This window comes from Neospora caninum, chromosome IV (genome assembly GCF_000208865.1).
Source record: "Neospora caninum Liverpool complete genome, chromosome IV".
Lineage (NCBI taxonomy): Eukaryota > Apicomplexa > Conoidasida > Eucoccidiorida > Sarcocystidae > Neospora > Neospora caninum.
In genome coordinates this window covers 618,457-643,970 of record NC_018389.1, presented here as the reverse complement: position 1 = coordinate 643,970, position 25,514 = coordinate 618,457, and the positions used below count along the sequence as shown (strand labels likewise).

The following is a 25,514-nucleotide window of genomic DNA, read 5'->3' as shown; positions in this document are numbered from 1 at the left end:
CGACTGTTTCTGGAGCAAACCACGGACTGATGATGCCAAGATCTGGACAGCCAAACATACACACGCTCAGCCCAAAAATCCACCTTGCCGCGCTTTTGTTCCTTTGCACACCTGTTACCCCGTTCAGATACCGGGAAACAAGAGACGCAGCCTAGAGAGTCTCCAGCTCGGATCACTCGTTGCGTTCAAATGCGCGCAAAGCGGGATGCTCCGTGCGTTGTGCAAGCATTCTTACAGAGGTTCGTTTTTTTTGACGTGTCTGACCACGCTCGAAACAGCGAAACAGCAAATCCCAACTAGATAGCGGAATCAGTCTGAACACCGGACCTTCAACATGTTGTCAATTGTCACGGCAAACACTTCACGGCGGTTTTCGAACAAAGGCGTTCGGCTGTCCGGGTGAAAACAATTCGCTTGAGAATGCAGCCTGGGGACTCAGGCACCACATCCTTTCATCCGTTGGCTGTGGGGGCATTGCCGTGCCTTAGTCATATCTCGTGGTTTACCGAATGACCGAAGATGGAATGTTGCGAGTTCAGCCTTCTGGGATTGGAGCAAGCTCGGAACTCCTTTGTCAGCGAGCACAACTAACCATCTTTTTTCCTCTCCGCCCCCTGCAACCGATATGCCAAGCTGTTCCCCTTCTGCCTACCGTCGTGTGACTGGCTAGAGTTCGAAAGCCTGTTGAAGGATTCGTTTCCACTACGTTTCACTTCTCACTATCACGTGCTTTCACTCCTCCTCTCAGCGGCCACAGAATTTCTAGCTTAGCAGCCCTAGCAACATACCTCCGCCGGTCCAGAGGCATTCCCGTAGATGCAGGCATCTTGAACACGAGCAAGATGTTTTTTAAAACTGCGCGTCTGAGAGAAGCGGTTGCGATCCAAACGTGGTGAGGTGAACAGCGTTCATCACATCAGCAGCTAGTGGAACAAAAGCAACCAACCGGCACATGGCAGCTAGCTGAGCTTCAAGAGGGTGTGCGGGTGTAAATGGGCAGCAATCGATTCTTGCGTCGCAAGAGCCCCGCCTCCTATGTAGGCATTGGGAGGCACCGAGAGGCTGAAGTAGCGAAGTCACGTGCTCTATCACTTTCACCTTTTCGTCTTTTCCCACTCCTGTCCCAGTCGGAATCTGCATCGTGACATTGGTTCAGGTACGTTCGGCGGAATAAGATCGGCATCCGTCTCTTGTAGCCCGCCTTCCAGTCTTCAGGCTGGGTATCAGAAATTGTATCACAAAACACGGTTTCTTTGGCACTGTCAGCCTGGTGTTTGTCCTCAGAACACCCTCCATCACGTACTCCCTTACAAGATGAGAGCCTTCCTCAAGTTTTTTGTTGTCCTTGGCCTCTTGGCTATGGCGACCAGGACTGTCGCCCAAGACGTTGAAGAGGTGAGTCAACCAGTGCGGGGAAATGCCGTTGCAAAAGAAAGGTATAGAAGAAACAAGTAAAGGGAAGTTGTTTTGGTTTCATCCATTCGTTTTCATATCTCTAAATGACGAACTGTGTTTCCATTCAGGCGAAGCTGACGGGTGAAGAAGAAAAGCCGGATACTCTGAACACTGACGACGGAACTGTTGCGCTAGCTGGTGCTAAGGAGGATGCACAAGGCACCAAAGATGATAAAGTCAACGACGCAGACGATGGAGAGGCAAAGGACCATGAAAGTGACAGGAAAGACGATGGAGAGGCAAAGGACCATGAAAGTGGCAGGAAAGACGATGGAGAGGCAAAGGACCACGACGATGACAGAAAAGACGATGGGAAACATGCCAATGATGATGAGCACTCTTCACATAACGTCACATTTATTGAATGTGACTGCAAGAAGAATCGCGTGCGCGGTACTGGCGAGCGTTGTTCTTGTGCGGACCTTTTCAGGGATGTCATGCGCCACACCCTTATGCCCTGGGAAGACTTTCCTGGATTCTTTCCCCCACATAGGCCAGGAGTTAGTTTGATGCAACCACGTCTCTCGGGTCGTCAACGACTTCTAGGCATTCGAGGCGGCTTTTACGGCGGATACTACCCCGGCTATGGCTATGGATATCCTGGGTACGGCTATGGATATCCCGGCTATGGCTTCGGCTATCCCGGATATGGCCTCGGATATCCCGGCTACGGTTTCGGTGGATTTGGTCCTGGAATTGGTGTAGGTATCGCTTTCTAAGGTCAATGAAGAAGTTGGCAGGATATATGATTTAGATGGGTCATGTAAAAGAGCGGCACCGATTCGTGGAAGCTTCACCCAACGACAACTTTTTTCCTTTGTCAGGTGCCGTCACACGCCGTGTTCGCCCTCTCATAAGTGTGTAGGTACGCCTTTTTGTGTGGCATACTTTTGATGGTTTGAAATTGTTATACCGTATAAGAAGAGTCCGTTTGAGTCCCATGCTCTTCTTCAGGAGAGAGGGTCCGCAAGTAAGCTCGGCTTCGCCGGCAGAATGACGCGGGACGGCCCCATTTCTTAGATGGCAGTTATTCCGTGATGCAGTGCCATCGGCACATGATTAGTACACTCGATGAAAGTTTTCACAGTTGGGCCTCGCGCCGCAGGAGATCCGCCTTGCCGTTATGTTCTGGCTTTGCCACCTTGATGCACCTCCGTCGCATTAGTCAACAATTCACTCCACGGACGATGGCACTAACACCTCGAATTAACTTCACACTGCAGCGCGGTGCCGAGTCTACGTCCATGCCGTCCTCGCGGACTTCTGTGAGTGAAGTCGCCTGCCGCGTTCTGAGACTGACTCGTCAATATGGACGCTCCATAAACCACGAACTGAGTACCTGGAATTTCAGGGTATGATTTATCTGCTGAGGATGGAAAATGTCACAACGTTTCGAACGCGATATTGCGTAACATAGTGTTGTATTTCCCAACCTATGCATGCAACTGGAAGACGAGTCGCTCCTGTTGGTGGCGACAGTTGATGTAGGATTTGGCAAGCGGCGAAAGGACGACGGCTGCTCCCGAATTCTGACATGTACTGATCTCCTCCGAGTGAAGCGAAAAGGACTATGATGATTGAGGAATGGAGTGACTCACCTGTTGTGGCAAGCTGCGCTCACATACACGTTGTCCACTAGCCATTCCAGAGCTCAAGAAACATCTGAAATATTCACCGTAAATTCCACATGTGAGAAGATGCGTTCGCAGATGCTTTTTTTGTTCTGTTTCTTTAGTAGGCGACAGAGTGGCCTGCTCAGAAGAACGCTTACAGCGAAACCTTCAGAGGCAGGAAATTTTCTGAAATGTGTCGCACCGGTCTTTGCAAGTCTCAAAGTTGCGTGACGGATACAGAACTGAGGCGCTGGACCAGGCAGATCCCTTCTCTTCCGTGGGTGCCCAACAGCTTGCGGTAGACAGCTTTCTTACCGGTGTCAAGCTTGTATCTGGTAGCCATCGGCTGTCGGTTGTGCGCCCTTCTTTAGAGACTGTTCCTAGTTTTGCCAGAGCCAAGTCAAATAAGCTACGACTACACGTTGTATGCAAGACGGTTCGATCTCCGTGGATACGAAGCCTTGCCTCCTGTTTGCTGTAACGCGTTATGTTCTTCGTCTGTGCTGGATGTGCCACTATTCCACTGTTTTCCTGACACTGTGTTGCGTCGCCTGTTCCACACGGAAGCTGATAACGCCCCTGGGCGGAGCGGCCAGAACCATCTATCCGATCTTTACGAAGCAAAGAATGGGTAGCCTGGCCACTGGCTCAGATTATCGCTCTCTAGTAAGCGTAAAATAATGAAGCAGAAACGCTCTGCTCTCGGTGCTCGAATTTTTTACAGCCTGACAATGCCTGTCCATCGAAAACGGACAGCAACTACACGCGGCCACCTCCAAGGGTAGGTTCGCTTCACCAGAGGGTTTCCCCGCCTCTTGCGAGTCATACGCCCTCACTTCTGTGTGTCAGAACACAAGCGGGTATTTCTTCATGGTTCTTTCGTACTTTGAACAGACAATCCCGGCGTATCGACGGCGGTCACACGAAAAGTCGTGCCCATTGGGTCACCGTCGAACTAGCTAGTTTGCTAACTTGCCAAGACTTCTTCAGCACCCCTGCGGTTCCGTTTTGCTTCGTCCGAGACACGCTTTCGCGGAACACCATCCAATCCCCGACACTTTCCGCCCGTTGTCTTCACCGGAACGCCAGAAAAGCGACTGTCTGTGCTCTCCTTCGGTGCGTTGCCACCGCCAGTGCGTCCTCCAAAGCCCGGTTTCATCGCACAGTTTTTGAGCGATGCGCGCGTACGCGAGTGGGATGGGACCCGATGCTTCTCGTGCGAAAAGTCGCGTGGTGTCTTGGACTCGCGTTCCAGTTTTTTCAACTTCCAGTATCGCTCCCTCTGGCTTTTAAAGACAGGAAACGCTTTTGCTTCGGACGGAGGCGCTCAACCGTTCCGGAACGTATCATTCGATCGAGGCGCAGCGCAATTCAGATAGCCGGCTGCAAGAAAAGCCCCGCTGCGTGTGGACTTGCCATCTCGGTTTGCCTGGGGGCTGCTAGCGAAGCGGGTGAACTCCAGAGTTCGGCTTTTGCCAGAGGGCTGTTGAGAACAGAGAGGCCTGCTTGCTCTCTGCTCCCTTTACTGTCGAATTACAAGGTTCTTTCTGGCGCGCTTGCCCGTCTGATTCCTCCTGCTGCTTGCCTCCTGCGCGGACGATTCGGATCGCTGGTTCGCGCACAGCAAGCGCCGTTGCCGTCAGAGAATATCGCACTCAAATCCTCCTTCCTTTTTCTCTCAATAGTCTTGTGTCGCCACTTGCATTGAGGAAATGGCGAAAGGCGGAACCACGGGTGTAACATGCACGCTTGTTGTCTTGTCTTTGAATCTAGGGAAAATGCACTCTGTATCGCGAATCGATTTCGTGGCGTCAAAGTGTTTTTTTTTCTGTAGCGCACTTGTTGCCGGGAAATCTTTTCCCCTCCGTCCTCAAGGCACCGAACCACTTGCACTAAGGCTTCGAACTTTTAAGTTTTCCGCGGCTTAAAAGTTCGTGCTTTCTCCAGGCCTTCTTCGCCCGCATGCTTCGGAGCACAGTCGAGGCCGCCGAAATTCATCGAAGAAGGTCTTTGAATAGGACGGCAAAAGAGCCGAAGCATCGCAGGATCTCCAGAACAATCGACTGGTCCTTGTCAGCCATTTCCGTCGCACGTACTTGCCTGCGGACGATCTACGGTTGACTTTTCGTTCTGCTTATTTCGTGGTCTTTTTGCTCTTCCCTTTGTTTGTCTCTTCCGTCTCCTCTTGAGCGTCAGTATTTGGTGCCTTCCCTTTCTTCACAAAGCGGTAGTCTGCAAACGGATCTTAAGTGTGGATTCTCGCTTGCCTGCGCTCGTGCAGCCCGGGGAATCGGGAGTCAGAAGAACGGAACTTGTTCCTCCTTGTTTTCTCCAGTTCCTCTTCCCCGTTTTCGCAGTCGTTCCGTGCGTTATCGACTAGGTGATACCCTTTCTACGTCTGATCCGCTCCATCGAATTTCTCTGTAGTTTCCCCTGTTTCCTTGATCTGCAAAGTTTTCTAGTATCGTCCACGTCCTTTATGAATGGGTTATCAACAACGAGGTTTCGCTGAACACATTTCAAAGACCTCAAGACACTTCCCATACGGTTCTTCACCCTGGACATCAGGTGTACATACACCTGACACTTGGTCCGCGGTTGTGACTCTCCCCTTTCGAGGCGGCCACACACGTATGGGCCTGGATCGGGTCTTGATTCTTTCTGTCGAACAGCTGTCACTGTCTCTCTCTCATGCTTCTCTCTGCTTTTCGTTTGTCTCGCTTCTCTGCTGCGGTGCATGTACACCCGAGGTGATTTTTGGAGTGTCTTGCCGCCGGCCGCCCAGTCATCGCCATGCATCGTCTGATCGAATTTTCCTGAAACCTGCAGGAAAATGGTGCCGGAATCCAGAGTCACTTCGTGCGATCACTCTTGTGCGTCTTTTCCTTGTCGTTCTTCCCTTGTGGCTGCTTGCGCGTCGAGCGCATGCCGATCCGCTGCGAAGAGACTCCTCCCATCTGGTGTCGAGGTTTCGAGGATGGAGGACGCCCTTCGGTCGCCGAATTGTTATTCTCTTCTTTCTCCTTCGCAATGCGCTCGCACGGATCCGGATAGCTACCTCCCCTCTTCTTGCGTCAGGCCTCCTAGCGCTTCAATGCGTTTCTCCAGCGCGAGCCCTCCTTCGGCGAGGGCATCCTCTGAGGTGTCTGTACACCTCAGTAACAGAGTGGCGCAATGCAAGAGAGATCCACTACGAGTCGGGCAAGAAAATGGAATGACAAGGAATGAAGACTCAAGAACTCTTGATACGTTCGACACTGAGAGTGCGCTCTTTCATCCTTCCTTTCCTCTCTCTTCTGCTGTGAGGCCTTCGCCTCGATCTCGTTTCCGCACCTCCTCACCGAAAGAAGAGGACGAAGAAGGCGAAGAAGGCTTCTTTCTCAACATGCTTTCATGCGGGGGGAAGATACCTCCTCGGGAAGGCTCGAGTGACGCTTGGGTGTCTGCCTCCCGTTTTGCAAAGGGGCATACAACGGCCGTTTCCTATCTCTCCCGCTCCTCGGTTTCGGAGACAGCGACCACTGGAGATCGATACACCAGTCAGAAGCGCTCTTTCTCTTCTCTCTCGCCCTCAACTGCTTCGTCCACTGAGACCCTATGTACACCTCGTTTACAACCGCATGCATCCTTCACGCTCCCCGCGAAGCCAGCTCGGCGATCTCACTCAAGGTGGGAAGGCGGACGCTCGTTCTCTCGAAGAGACTGCCCTCCGTCTAACAGCATCGTGCTTCTTGCTTCTCCTGACTCCTCGCTCCCGAACCCTGTCCAAAACAAAAGCCGAGAGGGCGGTAGTCTGTGCGACACAGTCGGTGACAGTCTCGCGAGAAAGTCAACGCGCCCAGCTTTCTCAGATGGAAACACCCAGCTTCGCCTCCCGTTTTCCTCACCATCTCAGACTTCTTCCTCTTTGCCCTCTTCTTCTATCTCTTCTGCGTCGCCCCCTTGTTCTGACTCTACTTCGGCCGCTCGTACGGGAGAGCGAGGGAGAGCAGGGAGAGAGACACGGAGACACCGTGAATGCGGGAGAGAAGAGACGTTCGCGGGAGAGGCGCCTGGTGTCAGGTCAGCCTCTTCGTCTTTTCCCGGAGAGAGAAAGGAGCGAATCCACGCCGTACCACCGGCGTCGTCTGTTCACCGGAGCCAGCTGCTGAGTGTCGAGATACAACAAAGAAAGGAACAAACTGTTAACGCAAAGCGAGACAAGTCTACCGATACGAAGGCCTGCGCTCACGTTGGACATCGCCATCCCGCCACACGCCATAAGAAAACCCCGAGCACTTGGGCGACGTCCAGCGCTTCCCCCTCAGCTGCAGATCCCCGTACTCGCTCTCCTTCCTTTTTTTCCTCTGCCTCTTGCTTTCCCTCTTCTTCCTCTGCTGTCGCTTGTCGTGTTCCGGTTGCTGCGTTTCCTCTTTCCTCTGCGCTTCGGTCGGCCTCCGCCTCTTGCACGGCTGCGGAGAGGCAGGTTTCTCTCGAGACGCTTTCGTCTTCTTTCCTGGGAGCACCTAGAGAGCAGAAGAAAGGATCGGTGTTGCGTCTCGGCGCTGGGCTGGTCGGCATTTTCCAAGGCGATTCTTCTCCGGGGGTTTCCTCGGGCTCTTCAGTTTCCCCTTCCTCCTTCCGGAGTTCATCGTCCCCGCAATCGTCTGGTCACACATCTGCATCTGCGTGTCCTTCTCCCTCCCACGATTGCTCTTTCTCTATTCCGTCTTGTTCCCACGAAGCGTCTCCGGGTTGCTCCTGTCCCTCTCCGATCGCCCAAGAAAAATCAAACGCCCACCGACTTGCCGCATTCGAACACCCTGCCGTCTCTGTAGATTCTCCAAAGGAAAACGCGCTTTCAGCTCCACGTTCCCTGGCCAAGGCCCGGTCGTATTCTTCGTCTCCACTTTCTCCTCTTTCCTCTCTTTCGTCTCTCCCTTCTCTCGCGTCTCTTGCTTCTCACCCCTCTTCTCTGTCTTCTCTTCCGTCTCGTCCTTCTTGCCCTTTTTCTTCGCTGTCGGTGAAAGAGAGCAGGCGGCTCCAGTCTTCTCACTCTTCTCTGTGTGAAGACTCCCCAACTGTCTCTTCTTCTCGGGCCGATCCGCCCGCCTGTGCCTCTGCTCGACGGCGCGCGCCTGGCAAGTCTGGGTTGTCTCGCTGCGCCTCGGCGACTCTGGAGCCAAGTTCGGCGACGTCGCACCGTTTCTTTGCAGCTTCCTTGGTGCACGCGCTGGAGAAACCTGACGACGACGATTTCCGTCTCGTTCTGCCGCCCTCGCCGGCAGCGCTCAGACGGACACAGGAGGAAGCGTCGTCAGATGAAGAAGAAGACACCGCCGAGAAGGCCCAGGAGGAAGGCGACGGGAAAAGGCAGGATAGGCGAACGAGCATGCGAGAGCGACTGAGTTTCTTCAGAGGCGCTTCGCTCAGACGACGACAGACGACGGACGCCCACGGAGACTCAGCCGCCTCCGGTTTTTCCTCGTCGTCGCTGAAGGAAGAACGCGCCGATGCGCAGGGGAAGGGCGTCGAGGGCGAGGCGAGGCGAGACGCAGAGATCGCGAAGAAACCGAGCAGGAGTCTTCTTCTCGGGTTTGGATCGAAAGGCGGAAGAGGCGAGAAGAGTCGTTCGGGGTCAAGGGCGCTCGACGGCCCCCCGCCCGGGGAAGATCCGATCGCAAGAGAAGACCGACAACCCGAGACCGGCACCGCGTCGGTGACTGTCCATCAGGAAGAACCAACCGTGGTTGCGGCGTCTGTGGACTCAGGGGAGAGACAGTCGAATCCAGACGAAAGAGATGAGACGCAGGTGAGTCCGGAAGGTCGCGGCAATCCCTTTAGTGCATCTTCAGATCTTGACGAGCCTGAGAGAGGCGAGTGTGCGTCTTCTCGGGAAGGCCAGGCGAGAGCCAATGTGCACGCGAAGAAAGGTGAGCAGACACCCGGAGGCGTCAAATCCGTCCTAAAGCGCCCGGAGACGAGCGAATCGAAGCTGGGGCTCGGCGCGCCTTACCGTCGCTCCATTTCCTTTAAGCATCTCTCTGGCTCCTCTTCGGGAGACGAGGAAGACCGCAGTATCGGCGGGGATTCTGAGGACCGGAAAGGGGAGCGCGACGGACAACGCCGAGAGGCGGACGCTCCGCTTCTCCACAGAAGGTCGACCGTGCGGTGGAGTGAGTTGGTGGAGGAAAAGGGAAACGGGGGAGACGAAGAAGAAGGGTCGGGAGGAAGCGCTGAGCACGAAGCGTCCGGCCCGCGAGGTCTCCGAGACAGGAGAAAGTCTTCGTTATTCGTAGGCAAAGCAACCGACTGGGAAGAGCGAGAGGATGACTCTTTCTCTCGAGCGACACGCGAAAGCGTGGCGGGGGAAGAGGGGAACTCGCGGGGCCTCGGGACAGCCGACGACGCCCCCCAACAGAGACTCGCCGGTGACCCTCACCAAGTGTACAGACACCCAACCGGGAGGGAAGACGGGGCGCCAGAGACCATCCCGTCTTCTCCCTCTTACCTGTTTACGCACGCGTCCTCCCTTCACCAGCTACTGCAACTGCCTCCTGCAAAATACTTCAACCTCACGGTGCGCACTCGAAAAAAGTTAGCTATTTACCTCACAAAAGTACCTGAGTGGAGGGGTGTACCTGTGCGGTTCTTCGTCGCCTCTGGCGGTTCCTTCGTCTGATGCAGGCGTTTCGGGTATCCGTCTCCCTTCCTCTTCACGGATCTGTGGTTTCCTGTTTTTTCCGTCTCTCGCTGCCGACTTCTATCATTTGTATCTCTTTGCTTCAAATTCCGCGCTCTTCGGGGTCGGCCGGCCTTTTCCAATTTTAAGTTCTCTCTGTTTTCTCGAGGCGTTCTTCTCTCCAGGCCGAGATTCAGAGACAAAGAAGCATCTTTCCGCGGCGATGGGTTGACGAGACGCTGCTGATCCATCAGAGTCTTCTTCTCTTCTGCGCCTCTCTGCGACCTCTCTGCGTGCGGATCATGGTACCGCTCTCAAGTGAGTCCGGCAACCAGTCAGAAGACAAAATGCTTCTCTCATGTTCCCAATTTCGACCTTCCTTGTCTCCTGGGCTTCGTTTATGTTTCGGTTTCTCTCTCTTTCGTTCCTTCTCGTCTCTTTTCCCGGGGTTCTCTCTCGTCTTCTCTCCCTTCTCTTCCCCGCCGGCCTCCTCTCTCTCTTCACCCTTTCCACTTTTCACCCTTTTCTCGGTTTTCGGATCCCCCGCTTTTCTGGCACCTGATTCACTGCCTTTCGGTCCCTCGCTCTGCGTGTGCGCGTCTCGCAGACGTTCAAGCCGTCGCGCTCTTAGATGTGAATCTTCGCGAGAGAGACCGGAGGAAAGCGACGAAACGCGGATGGCGCCTCAAGCTCCTCCACACGGAGACTTCGCAGAGGGGAAAGGGAAAAGTTCAGGAGATCGTTTGCCGCTTCAAACAAGAAAACGACATGCACACTTGGGCGGAGAGACTCACGCTCCTCGCACAAAAATGGAGGTACACCCCAACGACTCTGCTCTCTAGGCCCTGTCGGTGGGCCCCACTGCGTTGCCGTCCTCCGCTCTGTCTCCTTCTCTCTCTCCTTCTCCGTCTTCTTCTTCTCTCTCTCGTTCTCTCTCTCCTTCTCTCTCTTCAAAGCCACTGTCCCCGCTGCAAGTTATTTTTTTCTCGCCCTCATCAAGTCTCTTTCTTGGGCGCACGCGTTCCCTCGCAGACTCCAGAGATGCCAAGTGTCTGTCCGTGGAAATTGTCGCGGGTCTGACTTCTGACACCGCATAAAGTGGACTCGAAAGCGCTACGCATGCAAATACGATATATTTCCCTTGGCAGTGTGATTGTGAGCATCATAGGAAAGGTTACACGTGAACAGGCAATGCACTGGTACAATGCTCGCGTGCAGGCCGTCCGGTAGTTATTGAGAGACTCTCAGAATGCCTTTTTCCGCGGCAGACGTGCTGCGTCGCGTTTTTCTCTTTGCCGGTCCGTCCATCTCGTGTGTCTTCTCCGCCCGCCTCTCTCTGGGTCTTTTCCACTCCTCGGCATTCCATCTTTGATCCACTTGTTCCTCTGTGAAAAGATCCCTGTGGGGATCTAGTTTACCTCTTTTCCTGCTAACCGCTCTTCTTTGCTCGACATGGTAGTCCTCCTCTCGGTGTCCATCTCTCTCTCTGTGTCGGCGCCCCTCTTTGTCTCTTTCCCTCTTTGTCTCTTTTCTTTTCTGTCTCGTTGCCTCTTTTTACGTCTTCCCCGCTGCCTCTCTCTTTCTGCCTACACGCATGTATCGATCCGTGTGCACGTTGACCTCTGCAGGTTGTCTCTGTGTCTCGTTCTTTCTGTCTCTCCGTTCTCCCTCCGCCGCTATCTCTCCACCTTTCGCTCCCCCTTGCGCCTCGTCGCTTTTCCTTCCGCTTTCTTCAGACAGCGTCCAGCCGTCCCGGACCTTTTATATCGGCCGCCGTGCCAAACCCAGTTGGATGAAGTGTCTCGCGACATCCACAAGGCGGCCTCGACTTTGCTGGTCCAGCGCATCTTCTTCGCCTGTTGCGCGGCAGCCCGCTCCCAGTACCGCCTCTTCTTCTTCAGTGCGCGCCTGTACTGTCTCCAGAAACTTCGCCGCGAGAGCGAACTGAGGATTCAGCGAACTGCCTCGGCTGCGTGCCGAGCCGCTGCCCAGCGCGAAGGCGCCTGTCGTCTCCAGCTCGTGCTGGAAAAGAAGCTCCGGCTCCACTTTTGGGATTTGTGTCAACAGAGCGAGCGCATTCACCTCCACACGGTGCAAAAGAAACGCCTCGCAGTCGCCGTGGCGCTGCTCGAAAAAGAAGAGGAAGCCGTCGCGCGGCACATCACACACTGGCGCAAACGGTCCCTGGTTCTGATTCTCTCCGCCGCCCTCGCTCGCCGCCTCTCGTGGGCAGTCACCCAGCTCGGCGTGGCGACGAAACTCGCGGCTGCTCGGGCGAAGCAGAAGTCTGCCGGCGCGCTGTACTTGGAAGAAGTTCTGAGGAGGTACGAGCAGAGGCGCCTGCGCGGCGCGTTTGCCGTCCTGCGCCGCGAGACCCGGCGAAGAGGCGAGCAGGGGAAGAAGCTGAAGCTGGTCGTGGACACCCTGAGGAAGCAACGTCTCGCCGTCGCCTGGCAACGCCTCGTGCAGTTCTACATTGCGAGCGCCAAGACGCAGGCGAGGAAAGTGGAACAGGCAAAGGGAATGGCCTTGGAGCTGTCTCTCCTTGCGGTCGAAAAGAAACGCGTCGCCTCGGCCTTCTTCAAGTTGAAAGAACACGCCCACGCCAGCCGAGAGGACGAACGCGAAGCAGTGTGCAGAAACATGGAAAAGGTACCGAGAATCGGCAACAAAAGAGGGAAAACGGACGGGGGAGAGAGTGAAAGGGAAGGGTGAGGGGCTCAAAGGGTGAGAAGAAAGGCGAAAGATGTGGGAAACAAGGGGGGGGCCGAAGAGCCGAAGAAAAACCGGAAAGGGGAGAAGAGACATTGGGAGAGAGGGCCAGGAGGAAAAGCGGAAAGGGAGGGAGACGGGCCGAACAAGAGAGAAAAAGAGAGGAAGAGAGAGAGCAAGAGGCAGAAACAAACATACACAAACCAAAAGAAGTGTTTTCATGGCGACACACGTGCGTGAAGTCTTACATGGAACTGCATGCCAAAATCTGTAGGAAAGTGGAAAAACGAAATCACGCATCCGATGCGTTGCGCTGGTCTGTTTTTATCGGCCGTCGCTTCAGTGCTATCTTCCTCCTTTCGCTCGCCGTTCCCTCTTGTTCTCACAGGTGAACGAGACACTTCGCACGGCTGCCTTGCGCGTTCCACGGCAGCGAGGGTTTCTCGTGCTCTCTGCCGTGGTGCGAAAAGTTCAGCGCTCGCTTCTTCTTTCTTCCTTTTCCCTCTGGACGGGCACGCTGCGGCGAGAGAGTCGGAAGAAGACAGCGCTCGTCAGGGTGGCCCGAGTGATCGAGCAGAAAGAAAGAAGAATGAAGGAAGTCGGGCTTTCTTCGCTCTTTCGCTGGGGTCACTTCGCAAACGAACAGCTTTGCCGAAAGGTAAGGAGGAAACGCCTTTCCTGGTTTCGCGCACCACTTTCGCGTTTGAACATTTTCCATATTCGCTTGCGCTTCCTCCGCCTCTTCAATCTTCTTTTTCGATTCGATTCTTCACCTCTTCTTAGCCGCCTTCCATTGGAAAAACGAATCCTCTTCTCTCTCTGCCTCGGATCCTGCACGTCTCCAGCTCTTTCTCCTCTAGAACTTCTCTTGTCTCCTTTCTCCTTCTCGCCTGCCTCTCTCTTGTCCTCTCCTTTTTCGGATTCAACTCCCATGTTTCCTCGCGCTTCCAATCTCTCGTTTGATATTCATGCAGACACACATACACACCTACAGAAATATATATATATATATATATAGATATAGATATAGATATATTTATGTTAATATACACACGAATTCATATATATATATATATATATATAAAACAGATGCTGTCCTGTTTTGCTGTTCCTCGCTTTCCTCTTCGAAGCAGAACAGGTTGATCGAGTTAGTCTCGCCTCCGTGTGCCTCTGTTTCACCTTCTTTTTGGTTCTTCTGGTCAGAACGTGTCCTCTGTCCTTTTCCAAAAGATCCTTCTTTTCTGGAGCCCAGACGCCTCGCTGTCTCCGCGTCACGTTGCGCGCCGAGAAGCCGACCTCTGCTTTCTCAAAACGAATCTCTCAATTTTGTTTCCAGAGGGCCGGCGCGTCTCTCCTCGCCGCGAGTCTCTCGTCGATTTCACGGCGAATCCTCGGCAGTGCATGGGGGAAACTCACGATTCACGGCGAAGATCGGCCATTCGAACGCGAGTTGAAAGGTGTTTTCGTTCTGGAAAAAATCAGGTACTTTTTTAAAATACTCAGAGTGCAAATCTGCATGCATAGACATACAAGTATTTCCATTTGTATATATGGAAAGTATATAAATGTGGACTCGATCTCTTTAGTTTGCTTCTGTCCTCTCAAACATACGTAAAACATTCGTGTCAAACGAGAATAGGCGCAGTGGCCATATTTATATATTTATATGTATGTATGTTTCTTGGTATATATGTATATATATGAAAATACACAGATTTGTATATGAATGGATGGCAAGGGTTTGGGAAAACTGGAGATTCTGTGCCGCTTTTTTCTTTTTTCAGACGGCGACGACTTCAGTTTTTCTTCACACAGTTGCAGCGCGAGGCAGCTTGCGGCCGAGATTTACGGTAGGCCTTTTCCTTTTCTTTTTTTTCTCCTTTTTTTCTTTCCCCTCGAAGTTTTCAGCGTGCTACGACGTGTCCATAGGCTCAGATTCTGTATTACTGTTACAAAGATAATCAGGGTAGCCTGGAGTCTTGCTTGGCATAACATTAAATCCTTTCTCGCAGACGACCAATCCTCTTTCTTTTTTTTGTGTCCCTCTGTCGTATTCGTTTTTTTTCCTACTAGAGAGTGGGAAAAGCATCGATGAGACGCCCTTCTTGATAGACATTCTGTGCGGAGTGTCGGCGCCGACTCTCTTCGGACAGAACGCCCGTTCGCTCTTCTCGTGCACCACTCTGCCAGCGCTTTCCCTCTTCCATTGCCTTCTTCCCTCGCCTTTTCAGGGTTTTCCTCAAGAGCCATGTTCTTCACGCATTCGTCCACCTCCTGGCGCTCCGTCGCGTCAAGATTTTGTCTACCAGCTTTCAGAGACTGCGCAGTTTCTCTTCTCGCGCATCTTCTCAAACTCGCGCTTCCTCTCGCACGTGTCTCGCGCAAAGACCGTCTCCGCCGCCCCTCGATCCCCTTCACCTCCCTCAGGCAGCGAGGAGCCTTCCAGTCTCTCCTCGCCGTGAATCCTTTGATCGTTCCAAGACGGGGGCTCGCGAGATCCTCGCCTCTCGCTCTCTCATCGAGGGCCGACAGATCGCAGAAGAAAGTCGTGAAACACGGCTAGCAGAAGGAGTCGCCGTCTCTCCTTCTTCTCCCTACCTCCTTCCAACGAAACGTCTCATTCCCCTCCCGGCTTGTGACCCGCCTCAACGTAGTCCGTTTCCTTCCTCGTCTTTTTCCGCTTCGACCGCGCCTCCGTTTTCGTCGTCGCTCGTTTTTGGGCACACAGACGCGTTTCTGCCCTCGCCGGAGACAGAGGCGACGATGGACCGAATTCACGATTTGCTTCGCCTCTCTGGAGATTTGTTGGAGCAGCAGGAAAAACTCTTTTCTTCTCACAGCGAGGCAGAGTCGCCTCCCGTGGTCCCGCGTGTCGCGCCCGTTCCTGGACTTGCGACTCCGAGCCTGTCGAGAGTCTCCGGGGGGACGGAAACGGAGAGTCGGAGTCGAGAGGAAACCGTTTCGATGGATGCTCCGAAGAAGGCAGAAAAGCGGCGAGAGAGTGGGAAGAAGCCGGGGGGGAACGCGAGGGCGACGGAGGAGACTCCCAAAAAGAAAGAGAAAAAGACAGTGACACGGAGGTCCTCCGCCTCCGCAAAGGCACTCGGACTCGCCGAGTCCGGAGGCGAAGCGTCTCGTGCAAAGGGATGCCTGTTTCGCACATCCGCTTCGATGGATTCCGTCTTTTTGGACTCCGGGAACCAGGCGGCGGGTCGCAGTGCGGTTCCCATCGTGCCGCCGGTGGGGATTCTCGTGTCTTCGGCGTCTACGGAACAACTTCCCGGTCTTCTCTCGCCTCGCAGCCTTCGTCTCCCCTCTCCGTTCAATTTAGACGACGCGCCGCTCTTCGCCTGCTCGCCTTCTCCGATTCAGGAAGACGGCTCTTCCTCGTGGGGATTCGCGCCATGCCGTGCTCCATTGCCTCTAGGGGTTGACGACGCAGGCACACGGACCTCGGGTCCAACCGCGGCGTCGCCTCGTCTCGCCGTTTCCCTGTCTGGTCCTGTCTCCTTTCACAGGACAGGCGACTTTCCCAGCGGAGCCCTCGGCAACAGACGTCTTCTCGCGCCTCCGTCCGGGATCCTCGTCTTTGAAGAAACGCGAGAAACAAGTCGCGAGGCACCCGTCTTTGGCTTTACGCAAAACCCGAAGAACTTCCGCGATCAAGACAGAGAAATCGACGCGCTCATTGACCACCTGCAAAGAAAGCTCGGGTTTCCAACAGAAACAAGCCAGCACTCTTGGATCGTCGACTCGGCAGACAGCAACCCGCAGTCCTTCGTTTCTCCTTCCAGTCCTTTTTTCAATCCTTCTGTCAGTCTTCCTTTCTGTCCTGCGAGCGCCTCTCCGTCCTTGTACCCGCATAGCGGTCCCGTCGAGCAGGGAGCGCTTCGGGTGTCTCCGGCGGTCTCGGCTGTACGTACACTCGAACGTCCGAGGAGCGCGGACACGGAGAGAAAGAAGGGTCTTTTCAGCGTCTTGAACTCTCTGTCGCCGTGCGCCTCCCCGCTGTCTCGTTGCTGCGGATTCGTGAGTGGCGAATCCCCTGAAAAGAAACCGATGGAGCGGCCGCAAGCCAGAGACAGCCCAGCGGACGCGGCTGCGTTGCCGAGGAAGATAACTTCTTCAGCGTCTCGAGTTCGTTTCGTCGACACAACGGGCGCGACGCTTGAACAACGCCAGGGCGATGGCACGTGCTCCTCCTCCGCGTCTTTCCCCTTTTGTACCGACTTTTCGTCGCCGTGCTCTTCTCTCAAGAGCTTCTCTGGGTTTTCACCAGAGACGCAAAACCTCGACACTCTTCCCGCAGGCGCGTGGGTGCCTGTGCATGCGGCCAGCCTCGGCTACGCCGCGCCGCGAGTGCATGCAACCGCCTCGCAGAAAAGTGGGAAGAAAAAAGTGTCTTCGCTCGCCAAAAGGCCTGCCGTAGACGCTCCCGCGCACGCAGTGGACGCGTCGCCGGGTGTTTTGTCTCCTGGAGGCGTTCGGGGCTTCAGATTTGCACGAGGAACGTGAACAGGACAAACGACGAGACAAAAGAGAAGGGAGAGAGACTAGGGTGTGTAGGAAGGGTGTAAAGGGGTACAGGAAAGCAAAGTAAGAAAGGCGGCAGGACCCGACAGCAAGAAGAGAGTCGGACTCTCAGGCAGGATGCGTCCTTGGGCAAAGCCGGACACGGCACGATTAATGCTCACAAAAGACACCGGCGCGAAAGTCGCATGGTGCGCTTTTTTTCACTCTTCTTCACCGGGGCTCGCGTCTCTTTCAAGAACAGGAAAATACCAAAAGAAGAAGGCTAGACGAGGCGAGACGGCGCCCCTCGCGTTCCGTCTCGTTCTTCGCGGCGCCGCTGCCTTCGAGACAGTTTGCTGGGCAATTTCCCTATTACGTTTTTGTGTCGAGTTGGAGAAAAGCGGAGGGAAACAACTTGTCTCGTTATCTGAGGGACCGTGTACTGGTGTGTATTGGGACAAAACGAATGCAGCTAAGCGGTGCTGGAAGAGATTCGCGCCTCTCCTGTTCGACAAAATCATAAAACGCGCGCTTGCTGGTGCGCATGCAAACCTCAGCAATGCCCACTACGCATGCGTCCCCTCTCTACGTCCTTCCTTCTTTCTGCTGTCTCGCTCTCTCTACTCTCCCTCACGCTTTAATTGTGGCAGACTGTCTATCTCTTCTCTCGTGCTCCATCTCTCTGCACGTGTGTTTCCGCTTTCTCTTCTCCTCTGTTCCCCTTCTTCTCTGTCCCCGCTCTCCGCCCCAAAAAGAGAAAGTGTGAACAATTCCTCGTGGCAGTCTCTTCCAGAAAATTCCTTCAAAGAGAGCCAGCGAAAATAAAGCGCGCCGAACGTGCGGGTGTCGGCCATTCCTCGCTATCCGTGCAGAGATCTTTCTCTTTACTTACGCCTAAGGAAAAGTGGCGCTTTCCGCGAGTTTCTCTCGACATACTCCTCTCTGTCAAGATCCCCATTTAATTCTACACAGTCTGCTGCGTGTAAGTACATGTACAAATATATATATATATATTAGAAGTCAAGATCCCCATTTTATTCTACAGACTCTATTGTGTGTGAGTACATGTAAAAATGTATATATATATATATATATATATATATATAAGAAGTATCTGCATATATATGAATATAGAACTCGATTTGTGCATCTCTCTAGAGATGGTTTTATGTGTGTATATTTCGTTGTCATCTGTAGAGTTTTTATCGCGGTGTTTATGCCACATTGGGAGCAAATTGCATGCCGAGGAGCGGTGACACTGCGGGGGAAAACCTGAAAAACCGAAGCTGCGGAAAACAAGCAAATTCCCGAAAAAACTTTACTGGAAGAACTCTAGGCCATGCACATCAAGAATCACTTCTTTTCTCACAACACATACACCTGAGAATCACATTGTCGGAACATAGCAAGAACCGACATTTATAATTCCTTAACCAGAGCTTGTCAGCACGCCCACTTGTACACGGCTGCGTAGACATTTCAAGAGGGGAAAGCATCTACACACGAAAGCATATATTTATTTATCTATAGAGATATGTACAGACAGAAAAACGGAAGGATAGATCCATATATACAAATATACATGGAGAGAAAAGGAGAGACACAAACACACTTACTCCTCTACGGGGGAAATATATATGTATCTGTTTTGCTTTTTCTCTTGGTTTGCTTCCCGCAGTCTGCTTGAACGAGAAGAAAACGTTTTCTTAACTACTCAGTACAGAGCATTGTGCGTGGCCTTCTTCTCGACTTCCAGTGTATCTACACCTCTCTGTCGCGTAGCGCGGGGAGAGGAGAGTCATTTCGTCGGTTTTCGACTCGCCACAAGCTCGCAAAAATCCCATCGAGAAGCAAGTGGTTTCTTCAGGCGGGGTTTCAGCCCCTATTCCCCTTGTTCGCCTTTTCGCTCGCACAAAGTGACGAGGAAAGCGTCGTCTTTTCGTCTTCTCGCGGTGTATTTACACCTGAAGCGCAGCGAGTCACAACCACCCGGTAGGTGTATTCTTACCGCTTTCTTCGGGCAGAAGCATCTGTTCCTGGAAAAGAGCCGCGAGCATTTTTGGGCCTGCTGAAAAGGGCGTGAACTTCTTTTCTGCGCACCTAACCAAAACTTCGTGTGAAGACAAGCTGCAGTGTGTGCAGATGCAGAAGGCAGCTGTTTTTCCAGCTGTGCATGCAGCCCAGACACAGGAGCGGCTTTTTGCTTTGAGTGTGCACGCGTCGATTTGTGACGGCGAGAAACCGCCAGGAATACGGAGAAACACAGCCAACCTTTTGCGTCTTTAATCTTCTTAGACCTCGTAGGGATGCTTCTCTTTCCACTTCGATGCGGCGCGCGCTTCCTGTCTTCTCGCACTCGCCCACTCTCTCGAGCGCCGTGAAGGCGGCAGCGCGGCACAGAACTCGGCCCGTCGAGTCGAAAGAGAGGCAACGAGAATTTTAAAACGCTCCTAGGTTTCTTCGTTCTAACCAGCTAACGGAGAGTGTGTAGAGCCACCAGAAGTGGATCTTCTCAAGAGGCGCCGGTTTCTTCGCAAAGCTTCGCGTCGTCTCTCGTGTCTCGCACTCCGCCTCTCAAGCTTGCTCCTTCGAAGACCTAGCGCGTTTTCCCCGCCTCTCGTCGCCGCCCTTTTCCATCTCTTCTGCGCTGGCCCCGTCGTTGACTTCTCTCGAGAGCGTCTTCTTGCATTCCTGGCCTTCTCCGTTCTGGATCTCCCCTTCCGCTCCATATCCACCGGCATTCGGTGCCTCTCACTCTTCCTCGTCTGCCCGGCTCCTCGTCCGCATCTTCCGCCTCTCCCTCTTTTTCCTTCTCTTCTTCCGCTTCCTTCCCTGCCTCCTCTTCTTACTCTTCCTCTTATTCCCTCTCTTCTCTCTCCTCTTCCTGTTCTGCGTCTTGATGCGCTTTCTTTTCTTTTGATACCCGAAGAAGATGCTGGCGGACCGTCCTCCTGTCTCCTCCTCGCGGAGCACGGTGGAGGCGTCCTATGCCTCTGCTGGAGCTGTCGCGTGCTGTACCTACAGTGAGTCGCGCTTTCCCCCTTTCAGCCTCTTTCGTTGCGCGTCTCTGCTTTATCGGTTCGTCCTAGTCTGCTCGTTTTGCCCGTCTTCACTTCTCGAGCTCGAGATTTCCGCACTCCCTCCTCTTCATCGCTTTTTTCTATTTCGCTTTGTCTCTTTCCCGGCTCCCTCTCTCCGTCTCGCACAACTCACTTCGTCGTATGTCCCCTTTCGTGCCTTTGAAGCACATTTGAAGCACAAGATGAAAGCACAGCGTCTCTTTCTTGTGTCTCTTCCTCGTCGTTTTCTTGACTATGGGCGTATTCCTCTTTTTTCTCCTTCGCACATCCTTCTCACTCTCCTCTTGTCTCCGAACGGTCTCGCCCTCCGGCGCCCTTTTATCCGTTTTTTCTTCTTTTCTCTCTTTGCTTTTTCTCCCCTTTTGGCGTGTTCAGAGCTGCCATCCCCCACAGCGAGGACGCTGGCCTCCCTAGCGTCTCCGCCGGAATACGCCTCCTTTTGCCGCTCTTCGTCGTCTTCTGGGCTTCTTCCGCATCTGTTCCTCGCCGGCACGAGCGCAGCAGACCAGCGCAGCAACCAGGTACTTTTTAAAAAAAACTTCCGCCCTGAAGTCGGGCGCGCAAGAGAGAGAGAGAGGAGCTAGCCGAGACACTCACAGAGAAGGAAGCGTCGGAGAGCCTCCCGCGGAGGAAAGCGAAAGAACCGCACGCGCTCTGAGTTGGAGAGAGACGATGCGATTCCTAGGGAAAACCGACAGGAGCGACGACACGAGAGGAAACGTGAGGGGGAAAGAAACGCGCGAGGGAGAACGAAACATGAAAAGAAGAGCGAAGGAATGGAGGCATCATCCCTCATGTCGTTTTTGCCTTGTTTTTGCTGCTTTTCTCTTTCAGCTTCACGTGGTTGGGTACGTGGAAGAGACGGGCGAAGTCGAGTGCAGTTGCCGCCTGATTCATCCGCCAGAAATTCACGCCGTCGCGCTCGTTCCTTCTCTCGACAGTGTCTCTCTTTCGCGCGACGACGCACTGGAGGAGACAGCGGGAACGAAACGAGAAGAGCGGAGAGGAGACGAAACAGACGGCCAGGCAGGGAGAGAAGAGAGGTCGACGGGCACGGTCTCCTTCTTCACTGCCTTCCCAGATCCTGGAACGCGATATGCCAGTGAGACACGGGACAAAAAGAGGCGGAAACGCCGCCGGAGTCCCGAGGCACTCTGTCAGTCCTCGACGCCTTTTTCACGCGCCAAAGGATATCTGCACAGTCCTTTATTCAATTGCACCGATACTTGAGTGTATAAAGCTCCTCTGCGTTTCTGCCCCCCTCTCTCTCACGCATGTGATTCCACCGTCTCACAAACGCCATCTCAAAAAATAGATCCTCTGGAGATCTGTGCGCCTCCTTCGAACTGTCTGTCGCCTTCCCTCTATCTCTTCCCTCTCTTTCCCGTTTGGCGCTGTCTCTTGTCCTTTCATTTCTTTTGCTGTCTCTCCCTCGATGTCTCGCGTGTGGGGTGACAGCGGATCGGTGCGTGCTGTGGCGAAGCGGCGTCGAGTTTCCGTTGCCTGCCTTCGGCCTCCTGGACGGAGAAGAAGGCAGGGAGGAATCGCAACCGAGGCCTCGCGCCGCCGCCATCCAGCCTTCGATCGTCTCCGAGCTCTCCTCAGCTCGCAAGCGCTTCGACCCTATTCGAAAGTGAGCGTGCACACCCCCGTCAGTGACGCTACACATGGAGGCACGTCTATCAATGTCCATATCCATGTATACATGTATTTGTGTAAATATATATTTGTATATATCATCGGTTCATGTCCAGATGAAGCTTGGGCGACGCAAACACACGAGACAATGCAGAAATCTCTACATTTGCATCCTCGTCCCGCATACGTATATTTGCCTAAATAACACTTTTACCTGCATACATTCGTAGACCTTGCGCGTGCGTAGGGCTCTGTCGGTAGAAGCATCTGCGTTGGAGTGTCGGCCCGTCGTTTCCCCCGATTTGTACACTTGTCCACTGGCGCATGTGTTTCATGCGTTTTCCTTTTCGCGCAGATTGGTGGTCCCCCGAGGCGACACAGAAGGCGGGGTGGGAGCGGAGACGGCCGCAGCACGAGGCTCCGAAGTTCTGGTGATGATGGAGGGGAGATGCGAAGTGTTCAAAGCAACGGACGCCTCCTACGAGGTAGAGAGATCTTTTCTGTTTCTTCTCTCGCTTTCCTGCACCACCCCATCGTTGCCTCCTGATCGTCCCAGTGTCTCTGTCTCGGTGTCTCCTTGAGCTCGTGCTTCTTCTCGTCGAGAGTTTCGTCTCTCTCCCCGTCATCCCAATGTGCCCTCGCCGGTTCCTCGGCTAGGATTCCGGTCGCTCGTTCTCTCTGCCTGTCTTCTCGCACGCGGCGTTTTGGGCAATCTGGGATCCTTCTTGGCATAACGTTAAATCCAAGTAGACACATCTCAGTGCCGCCCCGTTTCGTCTCCGTGTTTGATCTCGGCCAGCTTCTGCTCGAAACGCCGCGACAAGCCGCCAGGCCGCCTTCGAAGGCGCACGCGCGCACCAGCAGCGCCTTTCCAGAGGAGAATGCGGCGGCTGAGCGCTCGCCCTTTTTTCGACGCCTTTCAAAAAGGGAGGCGTACTATATATGGATCGCTGGTAGCACGCGTGTGCGAGAAGAGAGAGGCAGCGACTGCTCAGATGCTGGGAGGATCAGTACCTTTTTCGCGAAGACGCACGCGGAAGAAGAACGGACAGGAACGCGGTGAGGGACGTATATCGTCTCGGTTTTTTCCATGCCTTGTGCTCAGACTTGCATGCTCCTCCCGGCGGACAGTCAGCATCGCTTTTCTGCAGTCACTTTCGATCCGCACGAGCCTCGCACCGTAAGCTCGTCGAGTCGGGTTTTAACAGCCTTTCAACTTCTGTGTCGGGCTTCGCCTTCGCATTTGTCGGACTCGTCACGTGTGGCAGGAGCAGACAAAGATGGGCAGACAGTAACCGCATGTGGATAAGCGGACTTTGTTGCAACAGAGACGGAGGTATTCCTGCAAAAACAAAACACGGATGTGTCGCGCTTTTTTGTCTCCAGTGTGTCGCACCAGACTGTTGAAACGCGAGTCGGGACTTGCGCAACGTGCGCTTTTCTCGTTGTCGCGCGTTTTTCCGCTGGAGACCGAGATACCGGTTTTCCTGAGGCGAACGCCGATGTGTATCCCTTGCTGGAGCCTCAGAGAGAGAGCTCAAGCGTGTGGCGGACGTAACGGGTTTTCTCTGTGCCAGGAAGGGTTAAACGCCTGTTCCTTTGACGTGGTGCGTCCCAGAGCTGCTCGGTTCCTCTCGGTGTCCTCTTTTCCTCCGACAGATCATCGCTGCGCAGGCGCGAGACGACAGTCTCGGCGGCTTCAACGTCTTCGGCAACGGGGGCACTTTGCGCGTCTTCGACGTCCGCGAAAACGGTCCCCCGGTGTCTCCGGTTTCTTCGTACCAGACAGGGACGGGGCGCGGCGCGTGCGCATGCAATCCTCACGGTCCGATTGCGGCTCCGCTGTCCATCGACTGTAACCCGAATCTTTCCTTCTCCTTCGTCACTGGTGCGAGCGACGGCTCGGCTACCTACTGGGACAGGCGATTGCTCAAAAGACCCGTCCAGGCAAGCACAGGGAGACAGGACCATGAAGCGAAGACAGGAAGGGAAGAGAAACAGAGGAGGGAGAAGAGGAGAAAAAGAGGGGAAGAAGGGAAGGTGCCTGGGTTTCCGCTTCTCGCTCTGATTCTCGCCGTGAGGCGAAGGACGACGTGGGAAGGCCTGCGGAGGCTGAGGGAGAAGAAGAGCTGGACGAGGGTCTGGAGGGCAGAAGGACGGAAAGGAGCAGAAGAAGTCGCTGAGGCGACGCAGGAGGCGAGCAGTGAGAGAAGGTGACGACTGGCAAAAAGTGGAAACCCTAGACTGGAGATCAGGAGAGCAGGAGCGACAGGCGAGTAAGAAAACGGCGAATGTTTTTGTGTCTCATTCTTCCCCTTTTCTTCTTAGGTTCTTCGAGATATACATTCCCATTGGGTGACGTCTGTCAGTTTCAACGGCTTCCACGACCAGCTTCTTCTGACTGCCAGTGAGAGAAAAGAAACACGCGAGAAGACAAAGAGAGGAAGAGGGAGAGACATGCAACGAGGACGAAAGCGGAATAAACGCGGGCAACATGGCAGGAGAGAAGAGCGACTCCGGAGGCGATTGCCTTTGTCTTTCCATTGAAGATGACGTGTAGGACTTTGTCGTCTTCTCTCTTTTCCCCTCCTCTCTTTTCCTATCCTCTCTTTTCTCCTCATATCTTTTTTCTTTCTTCTGCACTTTTTCCACCTGCCGCGGCTCCGATTCCTATGCGTCAACTCTGGGCCTAACCGACCTGAATCCGCTGCCATGTCAATCCACTCTTTCCACACGCGTGTGGACGTCTCTCTCACCTTCTCTCTCCTTCTTGTCCTTCTCTGTCTCTCTTAGGCACGGACAACACAGTCAAGCTTCACCACGCCGAGCCCCTGGGCGTGAGCAAGTCTCCACTTTCCCCGCACACGATTCTCGACGAGCCGCCGGAGAGTGGAAAGGAAAATCCTTTTCGCCTGGAAGGTGCCCACGGCGCAGATGCCGGCGCAGGGGACGGCCGAAAGGAGAGAACGGAGCACGCGGAAGACTCCCCGGAACTCATTTCATCCTATGAAGGCAGCGAGGTAGGCTTTCGGCCTCTCAGCCGCCCGTGCCTTCGACGGCTCGCCGCGGAGAGCCCAAATTTCCTCCACTTTTCGCCTCGCAGAGACGCACCTCGCGGGGACTTGTCTTCCTCGGTCGCAAAATGCACGGTGTGTCGACTCTAGGAAAACGGAAGTGTCGCGTTTCGCTTCCTTTCCTTGACACATACATACGTTCCTACAGGATCCAGGCGTTTTGAGGTACTCGTGTGCATGCACACGCGTGGTTTTTCAGATCAAAGACAAGACACGTAGTTACGCACTTGTTTTTGTGAATATGCCGGGATGCTGAGGTGTCTTGATTCTTCGAGTTCGTGCGCCTATTGAGATTGGGGCAAAAATCTCTTTCTAGGGTCTCTCTTGTCGAACACTGGCTGCCACGTCCGCTCTATTTCAGTTTTCCTTTTCTGTTTTCTTCTCTCTGCGATTTGCGGTTCGACTCTCGTTTTCCCAGGATTCTGTCGTCGCAGTGGCTTGGGCTGCGGACGACGCTTGGGCGTACGCGGCTCTCACTGCAGAAGGCCGCATTTCCTTCCACCAAGTTCCTCCTAAAGAAAAATATCGAATTCTTCTCTAATGCCTCTCCAGCTGTGCTCCTCGCGGCAAAAGACACCCAAGAGAATGCGGCGACTCGACCGTAGCCGAATATACTGGACCCCCACACACATATACCTGTATATATATATATATATATATATACGTATACATATATATATATATATATATATATATATTATACTTCAGTCTGTAGTTGCGTTTTTGTGGGGTGGGGCTGCAACAGCATAGCCATGAACGCCGTTCTCTT

The 25,514-nt window shown here is 53.8% G+C and overlaps 3 protein-coding genes across 3 annotated transcripts; all 3 read left to right on the top strand.

The window, feature by feature from the left end:
• Positions 1-1,314: 1,314 nt before the first annotated feature.
• On the top strand, positions 1,315-2,174 carry NCLIV_010350 (conserved hypothetical protein; the record flags this gene model as incomplete). Its single annotated transcript, XM_003880550.1, has 2 exons — positions 1,315-1,395; positions 1,524-2,174. The coding sequence occupies 2 exons, from the start codon at positions 1,315-1,317 to the stop codon at positions 2,172-2,174; spliced, it is 732 nt and encodes a 243-aa protein (XP_003880599.1).
• Positions 2,175-6,688: 4,514 nt separating this feature from the next.
• Positions 6,689-16,956, top strand: NCLIV_010340 (conserved hypothetical protein; the record flags this gene model as incomplete). The annotated part of the gene is made up of 9 exons (XM_003880549.1): positions 6,689-6,737; positions 8,264-9,627; positions 9,915-10,047; positions 10,337-10,544; positions 11,466-12,381; positions 12,830-13,099; positions 13,778-13,923; positions 14,226-14,291; positions 14,673-16,956. The coding sequence occupies 9 exons, from the start codon at positions 6,689-6,691 to the stop codon at positions 16,954-16,956; spliced, it is 5,436 nt and encodes a 1,811-aa protein (XP_003880598.1).
• Positions 16,957-19,885: 2,929 nt separating this feature from the next.
• Positions 19,886-25,286, top strand: NCLIV_010330 (conserved hypothetical protein; the record flags this gene model as incomplete). Its single annotated transcript, XM_003880548.1, has 9 exons — positions 19,886-19,976; positions 20,409-20,554; positions 20,868-21,135; positions 21,492-21,666; positions 22,027-22,156; positions 22,777-22,851; positions 23,331-23,559; positions 24,465-24,691; positions 25,164-25,286. The coding sequence occupies 9 exons, from the start codon at positions 19,886-19,888 to the stop codon at positions 25,284-25,286; spliced, it is 1,464 nt and encodes a 487-aa protein (XP_003880597.1).
• Positions 25,287-25,514: the final 228 nt, after the last annotated feature.